A 10,563-nucleotide genomic window follows, 5' to 3' on the forward strand; every position below is an offset into this window, starting at 1 on the left:
CAAATATATATATATATATATATATATAGCTGGTTGTCATTTTCGTTTCTCTTTTGCTAGAAAGATCAATGTCGTGTCTTGCCATAAACTCAACTCCATGCTTAATTATCATAATTTATTCATGTTTTGAATGCACTGTCAGGCCAGACTAAATATGTTTTTGCTAGTTGTATTGATATGTGATATGTTTAAACCATGTTTAGAAAGGAAGATATAAACTGTATTATTCCCTGTTTGGTTGTCCTTATCGAAGCCATTCTTCTCAATAACCACAGAACTTTATATATATTCCAAATTCTCTTGTTAATGTAGTTAAAGTCAATGCATTAATACTAGTTTTATAATAGGATAATATTCTTGGGCCTTCCCAATCCTGTAATTTCAGCATTGTCAATTTAAAAAAAGACAATTAAACAAAGTCAATCCATTAAATGCTTGAACTCTCCAACAACCTCCATTTTTAGCAAATAAAATGTCCTCATATGTTGTCTTGTATTTTAAGCTCAATTATTTCGTGATAAACAACCAAGCAGAGAAGAAATTAGATAACTGTTTTTCTTGTTTAATGATTTCTAGTTGGGTACAACTAGCAGAATAAAAAAAGAATCAGCTTAGCTGTTTACAATATCCACGTGTGCAATGTTTCTGTGGGTGGCGACTAGAAATCAATGGATGACAACAAAATGAGTGGAAACCACCAACATAATCTTCGGTTTATGAAAAGCTCATCCACGTCATGAAATGACAGTAATGGGGCATATGGAATCTATTTTTTTCAAAATGACATGACCCAGTTGCTATTAATATGATGACGAAAAACTAACGTGGGCAGAGATCAAATTTGCAGAGAAACTAACTTCGATGGCAGCCAATAAAGAGGACTGAAAAGTTTAGAAAAAATCTTGCAGTAAAATCTGTCACACCCAGAAATCTGATATTTTGTACATCACTACTTTAATAATTGATATATCTAAAGATCATTTTCCAATTCTAAATATTATCAGATATCGGTAAGAGCATTAAATTTCAGTTTTTGAGATTGTAAGGAAGGATCTGGTTTGTGATCTCTAATGCCCAGATAAAAAAATGATTTGAGTATGATTATCAATGAAAGAAATTTCATTATGATGTGACTTCTTCATTTATTTGTTGTGGCCATTATTGTAAACACCAAGAGAAATTGCAGGCATATGATTTCCAGAGTCTGTGACGGAATTTTATATATAATTTATAGTAATCAGTGTATCAACATTTTAGATTAAACTATATGATTTATCATTATAAAGAAGTGACACGAACTACATGATTCATCATTCCGAAGAAGTGACCAAAGCTTATGCTCTCTTATCTTGCACACTTCTTTCTGATGATAGACAGTTTGATCCAAGATAAAAGCGGTGATTATCATTAGTTATACCAAGAATACTATCACTTTCCTTACTGTTGATAAAATATCTAAACAGCTAAGATAAATGTTGATAAAATATCTAAACAGAAGAGATAAATTTTATCATAAACATTTTGAATCACATCCCTTAAAAAGATATAATACTATACAAAAACATTAAAACAAATTAAATGCACAAAATTCAAACTCATTATTAGATATGTCCATCACAAAACTGTCATTCTGTGTACTGTAATACTTCAGTTTTATTCTAGGATAATATATTCCAGACTTTTAAAAAAAAATTTAAAAAATCTGCATAGCATCCTGAACTCATTCATACTGCCTTATATCTACAAACCAATAGTTTTTCCTTCTCATGCATGGTGCCTCAAAAACATCATCACATTTATTTGAAGTGCAAACTAAAAAATTCCTACCAAATACACAGGAATGCTCTATTTTGATATAAATGAATACCCATAAGGGCAAACAAGATTCTTACATAGCATTTCAGACAAACAATGATCTGTCCAACAATATTGCTGCTTTCGTGAGTAAAAATCATCCACCCTCAGAGGGTCTAAACAAAAATATTTTCATTATGTCATACCATCTAATAATAATATCACTTTCATATCCAAGATAAACTGCATGTCTCATTGAAACTACCTAAAGTAGCCAAAACAAAAGCCCAAATTCTTCCTCCTCCTCAGCAAGCATAAAAATCCACAAGCTCTTCTAAAGAATCAGTCTGTGAAAGGAGAGGATCCTCATTTTTCAGCATCCAAAGCAGGTGATCAAAAAGAACAACTTCACATGCAACTCTATATCCACCATGATCTTCATCCTCTGATCTCTTGATGAGAATCCTCAAAAGTGGATGATTTAGATTCTTAGAAGAGATTATATATCGCCTCCTTGTTCTTCCAACATAAACAGGAACAAAATCATTGGGCCCTGAATCCTCCCTTGGAACAGCAACTTCTTCATCCAAATGTTCTCCTCTATCAGTATCTTCCCATGAAGAAACGGGAAGATCAGAGTTAGGGACGCCATGATTATGGGTATCAGAAGTTGCCTTAGAACAAGCAAACCTCCTCCATTTCTTCACAATGGCTCTGATTTTTTCCATGCTTTTGTTTGACACCATCATCTTGATCTTCACAGATCTTAAATCCAACGAATTGGATGTCAGAGGGAGCAACAACAATATCCAATGAGGATTGGATTTGTAAAAGATGGTTTGAGAATATGGACAGAGAAAGGAGGGGCAGGAAAGCCAGCCAAAAATAATGGGCCCAATAGCCAGCTAAGGCTTTTCTTTAAACCTAAATCCGGATATAAACAACTGCCTTCTACACAGCTGAGACTCCAAAATCTGATTTTCAGCGGATCCTATGGCAAATACAGCTAATGCCAAACTCCAGCCTTTTCATAGGTGGGAAGTGAAGTGTTTCTTTTCAATCTTAATCGGCTGCTTAAGGTGGATCTATGGCTGGTTAATATTCCTATGTCATGTAGATAAACAACTCATTAATTGAAAATACCTACTTGCATTGGTTTCAAGACAGAAGTTTCAGAACTATGGGCTGCTGCTCCAATGAAGAGTTGTCTGACATCACCAGTCTTGTCTTGGATGGCATTGTTTTGGATTGATGTTTATCATTGGGAAATTATTGTGTAATAGCTAGACAGATATTGTTTAAAATTACATAGCTATAGTCATTGTTGAGGTTATCATTCTTGTTTTGAATGTCCAAATGATAATCTATTGCTTGTTGTCCTATGTGATGAAAAGATACGGATATTAAAAGGTGGTACGGGGTGAGCCTATAATGCCCTTTGCATGGCATCAAAAGTTCCTTGAGATCGACAGTTTTAAAAAAATAAAAAATATAGTTATAATTTTTATTTAGTTATAAAATACTTAAAATGGTCTTGTCAGCACCCTTCACAGTTGGCACTGCTTTAGTTGTCTCATGGGTTACTTCTTATAGAGATTTTTTTATGAATAGTTCCTGATTTTGGCTTCAGCCGTGTGAATTCTTGTGGGGTGATCTTGTATCCCCGACCTTTTTTTTGTGAATTTTAATCTTAATATATTTTTATTAATAGAAAAGAACTATTCATCAAAAATGTCTATTTAGCCATTGACCTTTAAAGGGAGTGTACAATTGCAAAATTTTGTTTTAATTTCTTAAAAGTTCTTTTGTCTTTTTAACTTTTAATATAATAGAATTAGAAGGAAGTGGACAATTGCAAAATTTCCTCTTAGTTTCTTAAAGGCTCATTTTGTCTTTTTAACTTTTAATATATTGGAATTAGATAAAAGGACTAGGTGTGAATGTTGGTAAAGAATTGTTTAAGATATAATATATTTAGTAATCGTATAATATATGAGTATGCAAAATCTATTAGAATAATGAGTAAATTATAAGGACTTTTGGTCTATCAGTGAAATTGAGAGGTCTTGAAGAGTCTATCAAGGGTCAAGTCTTGTTGAGTGCAAGACTTTGACATCAGAAGGGATGAGTTGGAGATTGTGCCCAAAGAAATTTGGAAGAATGAATACCCTTTGATCCTTTGCTCTTCAAAGAGGTTCCAAATGAGACTTGTGCCTTGTATAAGGTAGCTAAAAAGACTTTGTGGATGAAAAAAATAAAATAATAAAAATAAAAAGTAAAAATAAAAATTATATGGATTATATAAAGATACAAATGCAAAATTATATAGTAAAATAGATTATTCTAGAGGAAGTGAGCATCTTGTTGGTAATAGTAAAATGGATTGCTCTATAGGAAGGCAAGTATCTTGTTGTTCACTTGCATTACCACCAATGATAGAGGTTCAATGTAAGGCTTGTGTGGTGCAATGGATAGCTAAAATGATTGTGTGGATGTAAAAACCTCTATATATAAAATCAAGAAATAAATATAAAAGTTATAAGAATTATATAAAGATACGAATATAAATTATATAGTAAAATAGATAACTCTATAGGAGGTAAGAATCTTGTTATTTAAAAGATAATGTATTGCTCTAGAGGTTGTACATGAGTGACTTAAGGGGTGATAGTAGGTGGTTCTTGTGTATTTACCTATTCCTTGGTTGTTTTAGTCACTGATTTTTGCAATTCATCCACACTTACCAATACAAGATTATCAGAAAGTTTTTCCAATAATGTGGGTTGATCAAGTATCTTCTTCAGATCTTCCTTTGTAAGGGGATTGATGTTCTGAGCCGTGACATCAGAAACATCCTTAATTATCACTATTTCAGTGTTCTCACCTGTTACATGTTGGGGGCTAACATTAGGCAATTGTGTGTCTTTCACACTATGTTTTTCTTGCTGCTCTGCCTCATCTCTTGCCTTGTATCTATTTGTATTTTAGTTCCTCCCTAAACAGTGTCATCATTTTTATCATCTTCTTCATCATCTTTAACTTCTATGGGTTCATCTTCTCCTTTCTTTACTATAGCAAGCCCATATGTTACCTTCCACATCGGTGTGGACTTCTTAACTACATCTTCAATATTATTTTGTAAAATGCTAAAGGCTCTATATTTAGGTACAAACCTAACTGCATATTTCTTCATAGCCTTAGCAATTTGTGCCTTATTGAGTTTAGGCATCACTTGTGCAAGAGATGTCTCTCTTATCTATCTTTCCAATTTCAGACAATAGTGTCATTTCTGCTCAACTCTATCATATAAGATTTTGGGCATTGAGTTGGCAACCTATAGTGGGGTAGTCATGAATTTTTCCATCATGGCATAGATAGCCTCCTCCACTTGATTCTTCTCTACTTTACCAAGATTATCAAATTCTACATTAGAGAATCTTGATAAGTCTGCACTATTCTTTACATTTTCACATAGATTTTCTAAGTCTGATAGAGGATTGTGACTCACCACTTTGAATTGGGTATTGTCATTTGATTATGTTTTCTCCTCATCAAGCTCAACTTGTGCAACATATTTCCTTCTTGGTTTTTTCTTCTCTTGACCTCCCTACTCTGTAGGTTTTGTCTTTTCTTTTTCCTTTTGTACAATTGCATGTACACTAGCCCTTGTAGTAGGTGTTGTTGGTTTGGTCTAGCTCATCTTGGCTACCTTCTTGGCTTTTGTCACTAGTTGGGTCTTAGCCTTCCTCTTATTTTTCCCATTAGGAGTAGGTGCTTCCTTGACTTCTTCTCCCTCAACACCTTCAGTAACTTCAGTCTCCTCCTCTTCTTGGTTTTCTCGCATTTCTTGAGTAAGTGCAAGTGGTGCTTGTCCCTGAGAGTCTTCTTCTTCATCATCCTCTTCTTCTTCTTCTTCCTCCTACTCAACACCCTCACCAAATTTAGCTTTAAATTTCTTCACTACCTTATCCTTTTTCTTAATAACTAAGGCAGTCTTTAGTTCCATTATGATTTTGGATTTTTCCATTTAATAATTTCCAAATGCTTTTGCATTTTTATCTACCTCTTCTACAAGTAAAGTTGTTATAATTGTAGAAGCCTCATCCACATTTATTTAATATCCTAAGGGTCTCAACATCTCACCCTTGGTTTAGTAGCTTGGAAAAATGTATAGTTAGCATCTACTAGAAAACATACATCATCATAATGGTTTTCTACTAGAGATACTGGTATTTCAATCTCTTCTTCATTGATTATTTGAAGTCCTCAAAATATCTTGTCATCAGAGATTCAAAATTCTCACCCAATTGTTCAATGAATTCACTAATTTGAACTGCTACTGACCTGTTTGTCTTCCAACCAACTATGCCAAAAGTAGGAAAAGTGTTTTGAACATAAAATAATATACATATCAAAATAGAACCAAATTTGCATTGTGCACTCTTAGTATTTCTTACTGCTCCTAGGTTCTCCATCAATTGTTGTTATTGTAACTCTGCAAGATCATATGTGTGATCTTTCTTAACAATTTTATATCCAACATCTATTTCTATATAGGGCACACTATTCAATTTTCTATGTTGATAGAATTTGTATGAAATAAACCTTAAAACAAACTCTATTAATGGATCAGTAATTGTGTCAATTATCATGCCTCTCTTGTTCCATACAACTCTAGTATTCTTCTCAATTACCATTTTTGAGTCACTTCATAGTGTCTTAGGCCGATCTAGGGTTTGATAATTAGTAACCCTATGGATTATCCTTTTGGTTATCTTGATAGGTCCATTGTCCAGCCATAGTGAACCATCATGAATCTTGTTAAGCACTATCTTGATCCATTCGATCTTGAATACATTCGAGAAATCTAGGGCATGATTTAACCCTTTCCTCTCAAAAATTTTGAATTATTCTTTCAACACACCATTCTCACATAATTTTTTGTATGCTTCCCTAATCTCCATGTCACCAATGCTAACAATTTTGTAGTTGTAACATTTCCTACCATCTTATAAAATCTGATGAACTGGTGATGAATCATTGCTCAAACCTTCTGCAATTGCTTTGAATGGATTTCCAAATCACCTTCTGATTTCCTTGCTCTTTCTTGATTTTGAAATGATGTGCAATGAGTTAAAAATTGATTAAATACCCTTTGAAACTATGTAATTAATGTTGAGTGCTTACACAACTATAAGCTCAGCATCAACCAATTTCACGCTCACTCAGTATCCATTAACATTTTATTCACTTGGCAACCATTACGAGCTTGACATCAACTAGCTAGTCTGCTAGCTTGACATCCTCTAGCCTCGGCACATATAGGAAACTTTTCATGCTTGGTAGTAACATGAAAAACTTAAAGAATTTACTTGGATTCCCAATGACATTTTGCATCTTTTTTCATGCTAATGTAATCTTTTTAGTACTAAATCCTTTGGAACTGATGTATGATATAACCTTTAAATATCGGTCCCACATACCTCTTGATTGCTTAGTTTGATGATGTGTGATCACGTGACCCATTAGGCAAAGTGATCCCTTCTCCATTTGATGTGTTGTAATCATCTTTCTTCTTCCATTTCTTGTTCATTTTGTTTCTGACATTTTCAACATATGTCTTGCCTTTGCCTTTGTCAAATTCACAACTTGGTGCCTTTGACCTTGTTGGACAATATCTACTGATGTGACCAATTTTCAAATAGCTAAAACATGTGGTTTGACTCAACCACCTTTTGTAGTCGCCTCTAAAGTGTGTCCTAATACAATTCTTAGGGACATGTCCATATTATTGACAATAATGACAGCCATATCTTGTATTATAATCCCAATTATAAGAGTTTCCATTATTCCTTACCTTTTTTTGCATGTTTGACGACCACATGGTTTTGGATTTGCACTCAAAAGCGCTATGTTCATGCTTCTGACAATTGTAGCGATATCTTTCAAATCTTTGTGTATGCATGGTCTTGGTTTTACATTCATGTGTTTGATGACCTTGTTTGTTGTACTTGTGACAATGAACCATGCTCTTATGATTGACATTCTAATCTGTAGTCTTGCTTTTGCGCACATTAGCAGTATGTCCTTTCTTACCACAATTATCAAAAGTAAGTTTGGAGTTCTTACCTTTGTTTCTCCTTTTTTCAACACTTTTGGGTGATTCTCCTTCTCCAATACTTGTGTATCCCAGTCATGATGTGTCATTATTAGATCTAGGAGATCTCAATAATTTCTCAAAGTATTTGATGGCTTCACTTGCTTGTTGAAACTTTTAGCAAAATCCTTTTCCCTTTTTAGGTCACTCTACAACTGCTTGTTCTACAACTTCAATGTTGTTATCTCAATGTCCTTAACATTCAGCTTATAGTTGGCATTCATCATTTGACTTAGAGTATCCAATTACATGTTGGAAATCTTGGTTACTTTTGATGATTTCTCTTCCAATCTATTGCTCAAAATTCTTTTGTCTTCTTCAAACATAGCTTTTTCTTTCATGGCTTTCTTCTTTTGTTTAGTCACCTCAAATAGTAGTATGGCTTGTGATTCTTGCTCTAACTTGAGATTTCTGACTTCTACTTGGGCTCTATTCTTTTCCATTAGATCTGCAATTACAACATCAAATTCATTGGAGTCTCCATCAACAAATAGCTTAGTAGTGTCTATCTCTTTGTATTGTGTGTCATTCTCTACAATAGTAATTTCCTTCCTTCTCTTCAAGGATTTCTTTAGTTCTTCTCTTGCTTCATTCAGTTGATGTAGAATGAGATGTATTTCAATCTCTTGATTCTCAATAGTCTTTCCCAACTTGTAGATTCCATTTCCAAGATCTTTCCTCAAAGATGCAAAGCTTTTCTTTCAAAGAAAAAAGCTCTTATACCAATTGTTGGAATTACAATAGGAAAAGTAAACTTTGCATACATTCAATGTGTATACTGAAATAACATGTAAAGAACGTACATCTAAAATATGTAAGAAATTATACATTCACACACATATGACACGATATATGATTACTCGGAAACCCTCCAATGAGAAGGTAAAATTGAGGTGGGGATGACACCCACAAATATTCACTACTATAGTAATGAAGTGTATCCAATGAAGGTTACAATATTTTGATCATGAGATATGATCTACCCTATGAAAGGTTTGCCTTGTTAAAGGCTTACAAAGATTGTTAGGTCTCACTTTGCTAAAGGATTTCAACACCCTATTAGAAGTGTGCCTTGCTAGAGGACTTTAACTCACAATTAAGTAAGCACCCTATTAAAAGATTTAAATATAGTCTGTTAGGACTACTCTATTAAGAGATTTGATTGATTCACCTGCTAGAATGATTCAACAATGATCCTATGGTTAGCACTTGATTTTCTAATAATAGATCACCTCTAAACTGATGTCTTCTTGATCCTTCTTGATCAGATGTCTCCCTGTTGTATGCTATTTCCTTCCTCTGTCTCCTTTAAGTGATTCTACAATACAATCTCAGATCATAATTACTTAGCCACCATGAATGCTCTATTTGTGCATGCAAACTTCTCTATACTCTCCCTCAACACCTTACACACACTCTAGATAGTTTAGGGTTTTTCCTCCTTAAGAAGACATAGGTGACTTAGGGTTACGTATGAATCCACGACCGTGATTCATCCATTTTTCTACTTAATCTTTCCCATTTCTAATTGGTTGCATGTACTACATTAGGAATCCAACTTAAGATTCTTCCTTATCTCCAAAATATTGTAATTTAATCTTTAGTCAGCTCAAAAATGGTTTACATAGTTGTTTGTGCCATCACAAATAACTATGACAAAATTTTCTCACTCGGCATCTAAAGTCTTTGATGCTTAGCATATACTATCTTTTATACTAAGACTCAACATCTGTATCACTCAGCATACACTACTTTCTTAGCTTATGAATCACTTGACATACATTGTCTACTTGACACTTGAGTGACTCGACACATGAGTGGCTTGGTACTCACTATGGACTCGGCATGCTCTATAATATACATGTTGTGCTTGACATGTACTACTTGTTCAGCATAAACTAAGTAAATGACTTAAGTGTGTGGACACTCATTTGTCAAAACCAATCTAATATCAACAGGTAGTTCTCTTTGTTCAAACTTGGCACCTCCTTTTTATACATTGTGATCTTTAGCTTCTAGTACCTTCAAAAATTTTACTACAAACACCAATTGTTAGAATGTTTAGGATAATTGAGAGTGGCGAGGGTGGGGTGGATCAATTATCCAAGGTCCAGATGTATCAATTGAGGTTCAGATGCACCAATTGAACAAAAAAACACTTAAACAACTTCAAATCTTATCATTCATTAGCTCATTCTCTATGTACTTTTAGTAACATTGACTAGCAGTCCACTATACTAACTATAACAGACCTGCAAAATGTAAACATTAATAGTAAATCATCACAAATAACATCCACACAAGTTTTGCACTAGAATTTAATGTGGAAACCCAATTTGGGAAAAACCACCGGTAGCATGTACCATGTCTTTTCACTCTTTTGGAGTGAGTTCCATTAGGATCCAACCCTGTTAAAGGTTACAAAATAATCTAATAAATGTGACCTTGTTAAAGAATTTAATCACCCTATTAGGAGTGGCCTTGTTATATAAATTTAGAACATTCTATTAGAATGCCACCTTGATTAAAGGATTTACATATCACTATTAGATCAACCTTGATTAAAGGATTTCACTACTAATAAAATGGTTAGAAAGTAACAAAAAAAATTG

General features: G+C 33.7%; 1 protein-coding gene across 1 annotated transcript; it reads right to left on the minus strand.

Moving 5' to 3' along the window:
• Positions 1-1,831: 1,831 nt before the first annotated feature.
• On the minus strand, positions 1,832-3,096 carry LOC149541754 (auxin-responsive protein SAUR76-like). The gene has a single exon (XM_089796120.1). It carries the CDS (start codon positions 2,541-2,543, stop codon positions 2,100-2,102), a length of 444 nt encoding a protein of 147 aa, XP_089652246.1. The 5' UTR covers positions 2,544-3,096; the 3' UTR covers positions 1,832-2,099.
• Positions 3,097-10,563: the final 7,467 nt, after the last annotated feature.

This window comes from Cupressus sempervirens, chromosome 8, assembly GCF_028749045.1.
Source record: "Cupressus sempervirens isolate cs-2001-9-10 chromosome 8, ASM2874904v1, whole genome shotgun sequence".
Classification (NCBI taxonomy): domain Eukaryota; kingdom Viridiplantae; phylum Streptophyta; class Pinopsida; order Cupressales; family Cupressaceae; genus Cupressus; species Cupressus sempervirens.

Coding starts and splice junctions, on each gene's coding strand:
- LOC149541754 (XM_089796120.1), bottom strand. CDS start 2,543: ATGATGGTGTCAAACAAAAGCATGGAAAAAATCAGAGCCATTGTGAAG.